General features: G+C 57.5%; 1 protein-coding gene across 1 annotated transcript in view; it reads left to right on the top strand.

Moving 5' to 3' along the window:
- Positions 1-10,813, top strand: part of EPHA10 (EPH receptor A10) — a 41,451-nt gene extending 30,638 nt beyond the window's left edge. The window contains exons 8-17 of the mRNA XM_058553713.1: positions 129-237; positions 4,062-4,123; positions 4,274-4,399; positions 5,413-5,598; positions 6,047-6,108; positions 6,351-6,554; positions 6,848-6,997; positions 7,232-7,425; positions 8,042-8,197; positions 8,343-10,813. Coding sequence (XP_058409696.1) covers positions 129-237; positions 4,062-4,123; positions 4,274-4,399; positions 5,413-5,598; positions 6,047-6,108; positions 6,351-6,554; positions 6,848-6,997; positions 7,232-7,425; positions 8,042-8,197; positions 8,343-8,457 — 1,364 coding nt within the window. The 3' untranslated portion in view covers positions 8,458-10,813. The remainder of the gene's footprint in view (positions 1-128; positions 238-4,061; positions 4,124-4,273; positions 4,400-5,412; positions 5,599-6,046; positions 6,109-6,350; positions 6,555-6,847; positions 6,998-7,231; positions 7,426-8,041; positions 8,198-8,342) is intronic.
- The last annotated feature ends 4,540 nt before the right edge of the window (positions 10,814-15,353 follow it).

Below are 15,353 nucleotides of genomic sequence, written 5' to 3'. Positions count from 1 at the left end.
CTGGGAGGCAGAGCCGAGTGCAGAGGGGCTGTGGGAATCCTGTTGTGGGATGAGGACAGGAGTCTGTCCCGGGGCTTACCCAGGAGCCTGGTCCTCTGCCTGCCTCAACCTCGTGGTTTTCCTTCCAGCTGCCTCAGGGTCCCGGGACCAGAGCCCCGTGGTCGTCGTCACCGTGGTGACCATCTCAGTCCTCCTTGTCCTGGGCTCCGTGATGAGTGTGCTGGCCATTTGGAGGAGGTAGGTGGCTGGTCCGAGCCCGGCTGACCTCTGGTGGGTCGTGTCCCTGTGCACATTTACGTGTGCTCACAGGCACCTGTACCTGTACCTGCATCTGCGCACACGCAGATTTGCACATGCAAGCACACTGCTGTACTGACACAGGCACAGCTAGTGTAGTCTAGCCCCTCCCCCCACGTACTGCTCCTGCAGCAGCCGGCGCTCAGCTGCTCTGGGATGAAGGGGATTTAGCTCCTTAACTCATTAAATGTCAGAAGGCATCACTGAGGATGGAACCAAGCTCCGGCTGCTCCAGTGTGATTAGGATTCTCCTGAGGTGCTCAGAGGCCCCCAGCCCCTGCCCCCAAGGGATCTTCAGGCCCTTGAACACAAGCAAAGGGAAGAAAGGCAGAAATTATGTTGTGTGTATGTGTGTGGGAGGGGGGAGGGGAACTCATAAACCAGAAACCCCCCACCCCCAGCAGGAGGAAGCGTGCAGGAGAGTGGGCAGAGAAAGGGGATGGGAGGAGGGGAAAAGATGTGGAGCTTGAGTGTGGCTCAGAGAAGATTCCAGTCCTTTTGCACGCAGCAGAAGCCTCATGGCGTATATTTCCCCCTTCTCCCCGGGCCACAGTCTGCCACATGCAGAGGCACCCTAGGCGGGTACCAGGCAGGGACTGAGGTCAGCAGACTTGAGGGGTTGGAAAGCTGGCCTACGATGGGCAGAGGATAGAGCAGGGGGAGCAGAGGAGAGAAGCGGCCTGGCCGGGAAGCCACATCGCAGCGCATCTCAGCATCCTGGAACTGCCTGTGGGCCAGACAGGGTACATTCATTTGGCGCTGACTGTCTGCTTGGCCTTGAATGAGGCACTGAACGTGACTGAGGAGGAGAGGACCTCGTCCTGCAGGTCTGGGAGCCAATTCTGCCTGGGCCAGGTGAGTCAGGAAGGCAGGAGAGGAGGAGTGAGCTCCTCTCTCATGTTTAAACGTCCTTACGTTGGACCTGTTGGAAAAGCGGGAATGGACGGGCTGAGAGCACTTTGTCCTGGCTGCGAGCTTAGGGGCTCAGGGAGGCAGAGGAGGAAAGGGGAGAGGGGTGAGTAAGGAGCACCTCTCTGGGCAGAGACTCTGCAGGACAGGAGCAGCTGCCCGGGCGTGCCCCGGAGGCAGACACACGAGGGCAGGCAGAGTAAGCCGGGGCGGATTACAAAACCTGCTCAAAATCAAACAGCACTGAGGTGGGGAGAATCAGCCGGTCTCGTGCTGATGGGCACAGAGGCAAGCTCCTCCGGCATGCATGTCCCAGCTCTGCAGACTAACATCTCTCACACCCGTCCCCTCCTCTCTGAGCCCGTGCGGTACCTGCTCTGTGCAGTGGCCGCCTCACTCCACTTTCCCTCCCCTGCCCATCCTGGCTCCCTGAACTTCTCACTAGAGGGTGTCGTCCAGAGGAAGATTCTCATTTCCTTTAACCATGCACCCTCTTTCATTCCTCCGTCTGCTCAACCTTGCCCCCTCCATCTCTCCCCACCTCTCCTGGATGTTCCCCTCATTCGTGGAAGTCCTGTCACCACGCTGGGTGACTTCAGAAGCCATTGGACGACCTGTGCCGCCCCTCGGCCTCTCGGTTCTTTGACTTCCTCATTCCCGAGGACCTTCTCTCTGTTCCACCTCAGCCTCCCTCTCCCGTATCCTGACACGGACCTGGCCATCCCCGCAAATACCGAATCCAGCTCTTAGACTGTTGCCTGCAGGCTCCCTGTCCTTGCAGCTCGCTCCCTCAGCCACGTCTGTTGCACCTGCTCTGTGACCACATCATTAGCCCCCCAGCTTCTCAGAGCCATGTCTGCAAACCTGCCCTCTCTGCACCCCTCCCTCCTTCCACTCCAGAGGAGGTGCAGACCTCCTGGCCAGGACCAGCCCATCCACCTAGGACCTGATCCCACCCCTTCTTACCATCTCAGGAACCGTCACTGTTTATAATGTCCCCTCTCTCCTGCACAATAGTTAACATTTATGGAGTGCTTAGTAATCTCTTTGCAATAGTGCTATCAGGTGGGGCTAGCTTTATCCTGATTTTATTAAAAGAAAACTGATCCGGGGCTGGCACGGTGGCATAGTGGTTAAGTTCACGCGCTCTGCTTCCGCAGCCCGGGGTTCACGAGTTCGGATCCGGGGCGTGGACCTGCGTACCATTCATCAAGCCATGCTGTGGCAGCGTCCCATATAAAGTAGAGGAAGATGGGCACAGATGTTAGCCCAGGGCCAGTCTTCCTCAGCAAAAAGAGGAGGATTGGCATCGGATGTTAACTCAGGGCTAATCTTCCTCTCTCTCTCACACACACACACACACACACACACACACACACACACGCACAAAAACTGAGCCACTCGGTCCCACAGCTACTGAGTGGAGGAGCCAGGCAGCCCAGCGTGCAGTCAGGTTCAGAGCCCATGCTGTTAGCCACGTGTCGTGACCACTTCATCCTGTGGGACAGACAGCCTTTCTCCCCTTTTCCATCTACATCAAAATGGGATCATCTCTCCCCAGCCTCCCTTAACTCCTCTTCCTGAGCCTTCACATGACCTCTGCCCCCTGCTCCACTGTTTCTCTCTTTGGTTCCTGTGACTTGGCCACCCCTGATTTCTCTTCTCTTTCCCTTCAGCTTCTCTGGTGGTTCTTTCGTGAGCTCCTCCGTGGCTGCCTTCTCCTCTACCCAATCTCTAGATGTGGGGGTCCTCAGACTTGCTCCCAGTCCCACTTCTGAGGCTCCATCCTCTCCCTGGGCAGTGCTCACAGCTCCCAAATTTGTATCTCCAGAGCAGACCTCTCTTCCAAACTCCAGACACACACACATCTAACTCCCTGCTTATCGATCCTCCCTACTTCCCCCATAGGCCCTGCAGGCTCAAAGGTCTAAATGTGAACTTTTCCTCTCCCAATCTTGGAAAATGGCACCACCATAAACGCTGCTGCTGGGCAAGCCAGAACCCTATGAATCATTCCTGCCTTCTCTTTTTGTGCCTTCTAGCAATCTCCAAGCCCTGTGGCCCTGTCACCTACATGTGACTCGAGTCTTCTCACTTTTCTCTGTGTCCGTGGTCACCCCATAGCCTGAGCCACCGACATCTCCTGCGGGGAAAACAGCAGCAGCAGCTCAGATGATCTTTCTAGAAAGCAGATTGAATCCTGGCACTCCCCTGCTCAAACCTGCCCCCCACGGCGGGTGGGGGGCTCTTCTCTGCTCCCAGAATAAAAGCCAAAGCCTTCACCTGGGCCGGCAAGGCCCTGTCAGGGCCCCCACTGCCAGCCTGTGGCTTTGTTGGCTCTGACGCAGTGCTTTGGTCCATGGCTGCCTCTGTCTCAGGAAGCCATGCTGGACGGCCCCAGACCTGGTCAGGGCCATGTGTTGCGTGTTCCCGTGGTGCCCCGCCCTTCTCCTTTGCTCAGACCTGTGAGTGGGCTTGTGCAGAACTCTCAGTGTTTGTTTTCCTGGCTCCAGCAGAAGCTGCCCCTGACTTCCAAGTCTGCCTGACTGGTTCACCTGTAGGCAGGGGTCAGCTTGGGCTTCAAGTCAGGAGTGTGGATTTGGGCGCCTCTGGAGTTGCAAGAATGTTCATTGTGTCTCCAAGTGAAAATAGCTAGGAATGCTGGCGGGGCTGAGGGGTGAGGTCTGGGCCAGGGCTGTATGTGTGCTATGGGAGGAGTTTTCATAGCCACAGGACAAGAAGGTCCCTCCCCTGGGGCACAGACCTTATCCTTTTGAAGGGACACCGCCGTGGGTGCTGGTGAGATGGGAAGGGCTAGAGCACCTGGCTCAAAGGATGACTCTGCACCTCCCCAGGCCCTGCAGCTATGGCAAAGGAGGTCGGGATGCCCACGATGAGGAGGAGCTGTATTTCCACTGTGAGTCTCCTGGGCCTGGCTCGGGCGGGGCGGGCGCCACCCTACCTCACTCCTCAACCCCTGCCCTGGCTGCCATTGCATAACCCCCACCCCTCCAGCCGTGGAGGCCCCTTTCCTCAGGCCCAGCTCTTTCTCTCTCTGCGTACCCAGTCAAAGTCCCGACACGCCGCACGTTCGTGGACCCCCAAAGCTGTGGGGACCCGCTGCAGGCCGTTCATCTGTTTGCCAAGGAGCTGGATGCGAACAGCGTCACACTGGAGAAGAGCCTTGGAGCAGGCAAGCTGGGCATCCAGGAAGCCGTGTCCATCCGGGAGCCCCGCCTCCGCCCCATCCCCGCCCTCTCTAGAAGCCCCGCCTCCGCCCCACCACAAGTCCCGCCCCCATTTCTGGAATCCCCGCCTCCACCCCAGTCCCCGCCCTGTCCACCAAGCCGGACCTCCGCCTACCAGGTTGCAGGGAAGGGCTTGGCAGAGGAGTCTGTGACCCTGCCTTCCTACCCTCTCCACGTCCCCAAGATCACTGAGATCTCTCCATTCAGGCCCTTTCAGACCTGGCCTCTGCAGACTGCCACTGGTGGAAGTTAGTCCCAGGCCTTTATGGGGCAGTGGGGGAGGGCCTGTGCAAGCTTGGGGACCAGACATACCTGAGTTCTAGTCCTGGCTCTACCACTGACCAGCTGTGTGACTAGGGGCATGTCCCTCTTCTGCTCTGAGCCTCAGTTTCTCATCTGTAAAATGGGCATGATCTCGGCCTCAGCTGGAGCTGATGTGGGGACTTCCCAGCACTTGACACCAGGCCTGGCTCATGGTGGGTGCTCGCTCTCTACAGTCAGTCTCCTGGCTCTGTTCTTCGCGTCTACAAACCCTCAGCCCCTGTGCTCAGAGAAGCAGCCACTTTCACCAGGAGCCAGACCTGCTAGACAGTGGCCAGGAAGGGGCAGTGTGGCAGAATAGATGTCACCGTCCTCCTTCCTGGGTCACACTGGGCTTTGATAGCCGTTGATGTGCTGGCATGTGCAACGTCCTCTCTTCGAGGCTTTGAAACTCCTGCTGAGGCAGGCTAGGAGGAGTCCCCATTTCACAGAGAGGAAAACTGAGGCGAAGAGGGAAGGAGAGGAAGCCCATGTCGCATTGCTGGTACCCAGTTTCCTGGGATTTGAGCTCAGGAGCTCTGAGTCCCAGGCCAGAAACGGCCCACAATCCCGAGGTTGCTTGCTCCTCAGCTCACCCTGCCCAGGTTGGCCGCGAGGTGGCCTCCAGGGGGCTGTCTGAGGTGCTGTTTCCCCACAGGGCGGTTTGGGGAGCTGTGCTGCGGCTGCCTGCAGCTCCCTGGCCGCCAGGAGCTCCCCGTGGCGGTGCACACGCTGAGCGAGGGCTGCTCCGACTCTCAGAGGCTCAGCTTCCTGGCCGAGGCCCTCACCCTGGGCCAGTTCGACCACAGCCACGTGGTGCGGCTGGAGGGGGTCGTGACCCGAGGTAGGGCCTGCTGCTCCACAGGATGGGGGTGGAGAGGGTGGGTGGGAGGTGGGTGCCCCTGCGCCCCAGGCCCTTTTCTCAGCCGAGAAGGGAACTGCTAAGCTGCCTGGCCTGGAGAGAAGGCCTCAGCTCTCTCACTGCCTCCGGGCGACCCTCTGACCTTGAGTGACCTTTGTGACTTGTGACACTCTGGGGGGTGGATCGCTTGTACCGTGGTGACCTTTCTTAGCTAACTGGTCGCAGCTCCTGACCTTGGCCTTTGTCCTACAGACGTCTCCTCTTTTGTTCTCTGGCCTGGAGGCTCCTGGGCCCGGTGGGAGGGTGGTGAGATTGGGGAAGCTTGTTTCTGGCCATGTTGGCCCTGGCTGGGGCCCAGATGGGGGCAGCACGTGTGCATGCAGAGGGGAGCAGGCAACTTAGCGTGTGTGTTCCCCGTCCCTGGGCACAGGAAGCACCTTGATGATTGTCACTGAGTACATGAGCCATGGGGCCCTGGATGGCTTCCTCAGGGTGAGTGGCCTGGGCCCTGGCGAGGGGGTACTGATGTCTGTGTTATTCTTCATCCCTCTCTTTTCTCTTCGGTGGGACTTGGAGTTGGTATCGTTCCCTAACAAGATGCCTGCTGGCCAGGCTGACCTAGTGGGTCCCAAGGCAAACTGAAGCCCAGAGAGGGCCAGATGACTCCCCTGGGTCACACAGCACCAGGGGAACCGAGTGTACAGCCCACGCCTTGGTCTCCTCCTCTCCCGCAGCGGCATGAGGGCCAGCTGGTGGCCGGGCAGCTGATGGGGCTGCTGCCCGGGCTGGCGTCGGCCATGAAGTATCTGTCAGAGATGGGCTACGTTCACCGGGGCCTGGCCGCCCGCCGTGTGCTGGTCAGCAGCGGCCTCGTCTGCAAGATCTCGGGCTTTGGGCGGGGACCCCGGGACCGAGCAGAGGCTGTCTACACCACCATGGTGAGGGGTCCCTTCCCCAACTTGTCTGTTTCCCGTCAGACTGCGCTGGAGCCCCCATCTCCCCACTTCCGTCCCCTTCCGTGCTGCGTCAGGGTCACTCCCCCGCCCTGCCCCTCCTCCTAGTTGGTCCCGAATAAATGGCAGTGGGGCGTCACCCTGTGGTCAGCCTGTGTGCCTTCCCCAGATGTGTAGTCAGGAGGGTGGCGAGTGGGGCTGGGGCTGGGGCTCTGTGGGTGGGAACCCTGGATGTGACCTCGTCGTTCCCTGCCCCTGAGCCGCCCGCTCGCCCCCAGAGTGGCCGGAGCCCGGCCCTGTGGGCCGCCCCCGAGACGCTTCAGTTTGGCCACTTCAGCTCTGCCAGTGACGTGTGGAGCTTTGGCGTGGTCATGTGGGAGGTGATGGCCTTTGGAGAACGGCCCTACTGGGACATGTCTGGCCAAGACGTGAGTGACCTGTGCCTCCAGCTCCTTGCCTTCTGATCCTGTTGCCCTCTGACCTCAGGCTCCAGCTCCCTGACCTCTGCACATTGGCCCTTGACCTCTTAGCCCCAGGCCCCTCTTTACTGTCTACTTGCTTCCAGTCTGGCCTGGCCGCCAACTGAGTCTTCCTGGGGATGGGATGTGTGTGTGTTGGGGGGACCTAAAGCCTCCCATCTGCGCACCGCTCCCGTGGCCCAGGTGATCAAGGCCGTGGAGGATGGCTTCCGGCTGCCGCCCCCCAGGAACTGCCCCATCCCCCTGCACCGGCTGATGCTTGACTGCTGGCAGAAGGACCCGGGTGAGCGGCCCAGGTTCTCCCAGATCCACAGCATCCTGAGCAAGATGGTGCAGGACCCAGAACCCCCAAAGAGTGCCGCGACCACCTCTCCCAGGTACAGCTGATCCCTCACTAGTCTCAGGTACATTCCCGTGTATTCCCAGCCATCCCAGATCCAGCCGACCCCTCACCTCTCCCTGCACGGCCTCCCCATGTGTCCCAAGTACAATCACCCTACCTGTCCTCCCCCACCTGTCCAGGCGGGACTGCTCTCCCAGTTGCCCCAAATAGACCTAATATGCCCACCTACCTTCGGCACAGCTAACCTTTCATCCTTCTTAATCACTTCCACTTGTCCTGGATTTTGCCCCACATCTCCCAGGTACAATGACCACTGACTGGGTTAATATATATGGTAATAGTTCTAACAAATTTGTAATTCCCATAAATAAAATAAGTGAAATTAGTATTAGATGTCCAAATGCGGGTCACATCCCAGACTGTCCTAGATATGTCCTACCCCTGGACTGTGCCAGATACTCCCAGTCCCTTTAGCTGGCTCAGGCGCAACCCCTTCTCCACTTGCCTGAGAATGCACAGCACCCCGCGTAAGCCAGGCAGACCTGGTGCGCAGTTGTCCTTCCCTTCTCCTGTCATTTCACAGCTGGCCTCTCCTCAGGAGAGTGACCAGATCCCTGCTGTCGCCTGACTGCAGCTCCTCTGCTCCGCAGGCCTCCCACCCCGCTGGCGGACCGTGCCTTCTCCACTTTCCCCTCCTTTGGCTCCGTGGGCGCGTGGCTGGAAGCCCTGGACCTGGGCCGCTACAAGGACAGCTTCACTGCGGCTGGCTATGGGAGCCTGGAGGCCGTGGCCACCATGGCTGCCCAGTGAGTCTGAGGAACGCAGCGGCCTTGCCCCGCCTATTTGGGAGGCCCAGCCTGTCCCGATTCTGGGCCCTTTCCTGTCCAGCCAAGGGGAGGGAGAGCAGAAGGTGGATGGAGCCAGCCGGGTCTGACCAGCCCTTCTTCGCAGGGACCTGGTGAGCCTGGGCATCTCCTCGGCGGAGCATCGGGAGGCCCTCCTCAGCGGGATCAGCGCCCTGCAGGCCCACGTCCTCCAGCTGCAGGGCCAGGGGGTGCAGGTGTGAGGGGCCCTACTCTCCCAACCCTGACGAGGACCTGGCCGGCTGCGCTCCACCCATGCAGAAGTGAGGGCTCACCTCCTCCACGTGGGCCCAGAGCTTGTTTGGGGCCACAGTTCCCCCATTTCACTGCCTACTCCTCCCATTTTTCCTAGTCTAAACACCTTGGCTGACCCTGTCCCCCTGGAGAAAAGATCCACATCGCTAAGGAGGCCCCCTGAGATAACAGTGGGAAGAAATGCAGGGTCTCAGAGACCGCAGCAGGCAGGGCCAGGGAGGGTAGGCATGGCTTCAAGTTGTCAGGTTCATGCCCTCTGTCTTCCACACCCAGTGGGTGTAGGGCCTACCCCAGTGGGTACCCCATTTTCCTACTGACCCATTGGCCAGCAGGCAGCACGGGTCCCTCATGGATGGGCCCGCGTTAGACCTAGCAGGGACCACAGGGCTGCCTGGCAGCCCATCCTGATGGACCCTGGAGGGGCAGGGTCCTCAGCTCCCTGTGCTTGGGCTGTGCCCTGTCTGGTCCTGAGGCCCGGGTAGGCAAAGGTGGTGCTGAGCTCAGAGGCTGGACCTGCAGGGTCCGAGACCCAGGAGCTGCTTTCTGCTTCCCCTGCCCTTGGGCTGACAGTTCAGGATGAGGGTGAGGATTCTGGTAGGCCACTCAAGGTCCTGGTGCTCTCCTGAGGCCCCACGAGGCCTCCCCTTTGCATTCCTTTTATAAACTCACTGGCCAGGACATCTGGGAAGAGCATGAGGGGACATGTTTTCTCCCAGGGGACCCAAGAGCTTTGCTCTCCAGCCTTGGATATGGTGACGGCAGGACTCGCAGAGATGGGCCTTCTCTAACAGGCTGGGCCAAGCCTCACTGTACAGATGGAAAGCCAGGGCCCAGTGAGGAGTCGGGGACGGGACTCATGCACCCAACTCCCAATCTAGGGCTAAGGGGGGCTCTGGGGACAGTCCTGGGTCCTGCTCTGTGACACCAATTCTCCTGGGATAGCCCAGGGGGACTTTGAGGAGACCCCTCCTGCAAGCTCCATCCCCTGGGCGCCACCCAGCCTCTCAGGGAGCGCCTCCGCCCTCTGGCTTCTGCAGAGCTCTGGCAGAAGCAGTTGTGCCGAGCTGACTCCAGAGTCCCTTATCCAGAAGGACTTCCCAGAAGCGGTGGTGACGTGAGGCTGGGGCTTCATAGGACAGCAGGAAGGCAGCTGATCTGGATAGGGCCGCAGGGGCTGAGTTTGTCCAGGTCCCCCTGATATACGCCTGCTCCGGGTGTGGCTGTGTGCAGGTGCGATGGGAGGGGTGGGAAGGAGGGACAAGGGCGAACAAGACACAGAGCCGGCCCTTGGGGCTCAGACTAGGTGGGGAGGTGAGCTCAGGCACTGAGAAGTACTACAGGGGTGCCTTCCAGCAGTGCCCCGGGGCCAACAGGAGACCTTATGGCAGTGGGCTGGAGGGGCAGATGGACGCTCTCTTGGTGTGTGTGTATGGAGGGTGTCTTGGCTGAGAGGCTGACGCATCACTGAAGAGGGCCTCGAAGGTGGGGGAGGGTTCTTTCCTGAGTGTTGGTGGAGTTTTCCGCAGACCAAGATGGAGGAGACCAAGCGAGGGGCCAGCATGAGGAGGAGGCTGGAGGCTAGGGGAGTCGGTGCGTCTTCCGGGAGCGCCCATGGTGAGGGACGGTGCCTCCCAGCAGTGCCTTGGGCCTCGCCTGCCAGCAGCAGCTCGTCTCTCTTTGGAGCACCCCCCACTCCTTGCTCCCCCATCTCCTAAGCACCTGCCCCAGCTCGGTGACTTTGGGGGGCCTGGGAGAGACGGAGATAATGCTTCCACTTTTGACAAGGCTAGAGGGTCCTATGCCAGGTGCCCTCCAGGCTCTGTCCTCCCACCCCTGGAAGCCTCGAAAGGACACAGCATGGGGACCAGTGTCCCGTCCTGGGTGGAGGGAGCCTCATCCCTATCTCCGGCTTCATCAGTCATGCTCTAAGGGTCAAAGTCTCCTCCCGTCCCCCACTGTCCTGCAGAGGGGCCCGGCTGTGTTGGCAGGACTTCGGCATCCAGGGTAGGCCTCCCCTCCACTGAAGAGTGAGGTCCCAGAATCCAGAGGGTCCCGGGCCTCAGCCTGCACAGGTGCTGGTGTGATGCGGGCTGACGGCTCGCTGGGAGCCCTCTACAGATCTATTTTTATATGGAACTTGTTCATTGGACAGAGGGCGGTGGCCTGCATCCCCCCATCACCCCCATCTGAGCCCATCCAGGGAGGGAAGGGGCTGGTTGGGGAGGCGGGTCCTTTGACTAATTCTGGCAATGTTTTTATATTTCTTGGGTTCTATATGCAGGACAAAGTAATAAAAACTTGTCTGTGATATGGTGCCTCTTTCAGTGACAATTGCTAAACCATTAAGTGGATTGTGTGGGAGGATTTCTGGCTCCCCCGGGGGGTGCTTCAAAGTGTGTGCCTGAGACCTCTCTGCATAGAGACGAATTGGACTGTCCCTCTCCTGAAAGATCTCCTAGTCTAGCGAGGGACACTTTTAGGAAACAGATGAAGGACAATGTGATCAGGGCTACCATGGGGTGAACTCGGAGTGGCCTGGGAATATAGAGAAGGATGTCACCTAGTCTCAGGAGTAGTAAACCAGGGAAGGCTTCCCGGAGGAAGCGGCAACACTCGGGTGGTGGTGCCATTCCCTGAGACAGTATATGGGGAGGGGGAGCAGGTTTGGCAGGGATGTGGGGGGAGGGCAGGAAATGACGAGCTTGATTTTGGACATGCGTTTGAGATCCTGTGGGACATGCAGAGATGTCTAGGAGACAGGTGGATACTGGGTCCAGAACTTGGCACAGATGTGGGCGAGAGAGAGCTCTAGGGTCATTGGCTCACAGATGGGGGTTGAAGCCACGGCGAGAAGGGGGTCACCCTGGGCCAGCAGGGGAGGAGAGGGGAGCTCTGGAGGAACTCTGACCCTGGCAGGCCCCTGGATGAGGAAGAGCAGGAGGCGGGACCTGAGGCGGGCAGTGGAGAGGAGCCCGGAAGGAGTCATGTCGTGGAGCCAGAGGAGAAGCAAGTCTTGGTGTCAAATACAGAGAAGCCAAGTGAGAAGAGGGTGGACGAGCGGCTGTCAGGACAGATGTGTGGTGACTGTATCTGTTTCCTGGGGCTGCCGTAGTGAAGTACCACAAGCCAGGGGGCTTAAGCAATGGGAGTGTATTGTCCCACAGTTCTGGAGGGTGGAAGTCCGAGATCAAGGTGTCAGCAGAGTTGGTTTCTTCTGAGGACTTGGAGAAGGATCTGTTCCAGGCCTCTCTCCTTAGCTTGTAGACGGCCGTCTTCTCCCTGTGTCTCTTCACATTGTCTTCCCTCTATACCTGTCTCTGTCCAAATTTCTCCTTTTTAGAAGGACACCAGCCATATTAGACTGGTCCACATTGGCCCACCCTCATGACCTCATTTTAACTTGCTTACCTCTGTAAAGCCACTGTCTCCAAATATAGTCCCATTCTGATGTACCTGGGGTTAGGGCTTCAACATACAAATGTTGAGGGGACACAACTCAACCTATAACAGTGATCTTAATTGTGGGGGGCAGAAGCCAGATGGGAGGACTGGGGAGTGGAGTCTGGGAATGTTTTGAGGGGTGCTGCAAAGCGAGGAAGGTGATCACACAGTGATTGGGGCAGAGTGGGGGTGTGGGCTGAGTCCTGGAGCACTGCCTGAGCACTCACATGTGCACAGTCACACACGTCACATGTACACACATGCACACACACGCGTGTGCACGCACACACTCGTACCACATGAGCCCTCGCTTTTCTCGGCTTGCTAGTGCTTCTGCTCTCCCTGGCCCGGGCTGTTCATGTTGGTAGCCTGGAGCAGGTGTCTGATTGCCTGACTCATCCAGGCCTTGGGAAGTGCTTAGCGCTGAGGACTGTCTGGTAATAATTAACCTCCTTTCCTCTCTCGTGTGCTCAGAACCAACTGAGTCCTGTTCACTGGGACAGGTGGAGATCAAGGTACCAGCTCTTTGGCTGGAGAACGTTGCTTACCGTGTTTGTTCAAATCTAAGATGCCATTGAGTGTAAGATGTATCACTAAGAAATATCACAGCCAATTAAATTGTGTTATGCCGTCTGGTTGGAAGACGCATCCCATTTTCAGAGACATTAAAATGTGTAAAATGTATCTCTTCGATAAGTGAGATGTGGTGTACTGGGGACAAAGTGCATTTCCCATCATTTCCCTGCATTAGGCCCACCCAGACCCAGGCTGAGCCGGAGAGCCAAAAAAGCCTCACCTGCGGGGGCGGGGCTACCTGACCAGCTTCCCGCGTGACCAGTGTGCACCCTTCTTGTGGGCAGGCAGAACTGCGGGAGAAGCCAGGTGGCACTGATTCAAGCAGGTCATTCCTTCTGTCCCCCGATCCCCTTAGGTAAATCCCTTCTTCCTCGTGGGGAGGAGTGAACGAGTGGGTTGAGATGTCAGCAGTGCTGCTCTGCTGAAGTCTGCCCCGGCAGAGGCACGCAGCCAGGGCATGGAGGACCCTCACCATCACGTCACACAGGGCCTGGCACACAGTAGGCCCTCACTAAATGTCATTATTAGCAAGACAGAGGCCCCAGGTAGACGTACAATATGCGGTTGGGGATTGAAATGAACGTCTCCGGGCAGCGAGGCCACTGACCTGGTTTGACAAGGTGTTTGCTCATTCAGTGAACATGCACCTGGCATCTACAGGCGGCAGACGCTGGGAAGCTAAGACCCCACTGCCTGATGGGGGACTCAGTTGAGTAAGAAGTGTGAAAGGCACCCCAATAGGGATAAATCCTAGGTGTGGTGGGAGTCCAGCCGTAAGGCTTCTGCCTGACCCGGTCCCTGGGGCAGTGTGAGGAGGCCCCCAGGGAACACCAGGTGGTGCATTCACTGCCCTTATTAACCGGTGACTAAATTCTGGACTCAGCTCCTAACATCGCCCACATCACGCTGCTCAGGACGTGAGTAAAACTTACCATACAGCACATTCTCTTTAAATCTCTTTGTACCCTTTGCCATTTAAACTCAAGCGTCTGCCAGTATCTTGGAAAAACCCTGCTAGTCTCCTCAAGATGCGTCCCACCCCATCTTAGTGGCTGGGCTCCCTGGGGTCTTGGGGCAACAGAGAGAAGTCAGAAACCATTTCAGTTCATGGATGACCTGATGCCGTCTACCAGGATTTTGCAGGCAGATTATGGGTTTCTCAAACCTTGCCCCAAGGAATGTTTTGACCAAGACTGCTCATGTAAGTTTAAGAGAAAAACTAAAAAACCCAAACCAAATTTGTCTCCCCATTGGAAACACCTTACATCTCCCCCCAGTTAGGCTGCGTCTTGTCCCTTCTCCTCCCTCCCCACACTCATTCTTGACACTCAGCCGGGGCCCTGAGAGGAGAGTTGAGACAAGCAGGTTCACCAGCGTGACCTTTGCACCCGATCTGAAGGGGTGTGTCCTTCGAGACTGTCATCTGTCTCCATCCTGATGGCTCTTGGCATGTTGGGACACACAGCACGTGCTGGTGGGCACTGGAAACTTGCAGATGGGGAGCTGGGCTCTTCCTGGCATCTTGGTGCCAAGGCTGTGTTATGTCCTCCACCATATCCATCATCTGAGGGTCAGAAAAGGCCAACTACATGGACCCTGATATCAACGAAGGAAGAGACGACGGCAAAGTGGAGAAGGGGAGAAGTGCAGGTTACAGCTGGCAGGGGGGCCAGGAGGGGACTCATTTAATAGGTGAGGCGATGCAGGCGGGGACAATAAAGGGCTGGGAAAACGCCTAATCCTGTCAAGGGAGAGGCACCTCAGCCAAAGCACACTGGATTCCAGGCTCCCAGTAGGTGGGGAGCTCAAGGTAGGCCTCGGTTCTGATGGAACTCTCTCACAGTGTCTCTCACGCCTTCCATTTCTGAAGCCACACATATTATCTATTAAAATCTTCAGCACGTATGCATCATGGTGAATTTTAGAGATGAGTCAACAACGGTCAATGAGTAAAATTAGAAAAGAAAACACACTATCAGAGCTTGTGCACACGGAGACACGGAGACGTCCTTTGTTTTCCAGGGGAGGTAAGCCCTGCATAGCTATGCAAACTCATTGTCATTGGTGGACATGGCGATAGTAATTCCTGACTAAAAGGTATGTCTGACGCTGTGAATAAACTGTGAATAAATGATGCTTAGGTGTGTCCTGTCACCCCCATCCCCACCCCCAAGAACTAGCTCTTCATGTGAATAAGGCTTCATAAGGCAATTCATTTGGAATTCTTTCAACAGGAAGCCCCAAGTAGGGCTTTTGGAAAGATCAGGGGGCCTGTAGGGCAAAGAATGAACCTACTGCTGATTGGAACTCTAGGGCTCTCTGAAACTGCCTCAAGGGCCAGGTGAAGGGGACTCCAGGCCCCATCCTCCCTTCAACCCAAAGCAGCTCTGCTTTTACTAGTTTTACTCACAGCAGAGGGTACTCAGTAAACTGCCCACAGGGACCAGGTAGGTAACAAGGGGAAGTCATCTAGTAGGGATTGCTTTCAATGGGAAGAGGATTCTCTAGGGGCCAAGGAAAACTGCTGTTCGGCTCCAGTTGACTGTGACCTGTGGCCACATCTTATTTTTTGGAGGCTGGCAATCATTTTTGTGAAATCTCGCAATTTTTAAATTGTTAGCAATTAATTTGAAAAAGCAAACAAAATCCAAAGTGCAAGTATGTCTGCGGGCCCTTTCTGGTCTCTGAGCTGGCAGCAAGGTTTAAATTTTCTTTGCAACATCCCAGCCCCAGCCCTGACAGTTCCGCCCATGCTTTAAATCCTGGGATGGGGAACTCATCACCTTACAAGTCAGCCCCTCACATGGAATGAAGGACTGCTCTATCT

This window comes from Diceros bicornis, chromosome 13, assembly GCF_020826845.1.
Source record: "Diceros bicornis minor isolate mBicDic1 chromosome 13, mDicBic1.mat.cur, whole genome shotgun sequence".
Classification (NCBI taxonomy): Eukaryota; Metazoa; Chordata; class Mammalia; order Perissodactyla; family Rhinocerotidae; genus Diceros; species Diceros bicornis.
Note: the sequence above shows the minus strand (reverse complement) of the source record. Positions and strands in the feature narration are given on the sequence as shown.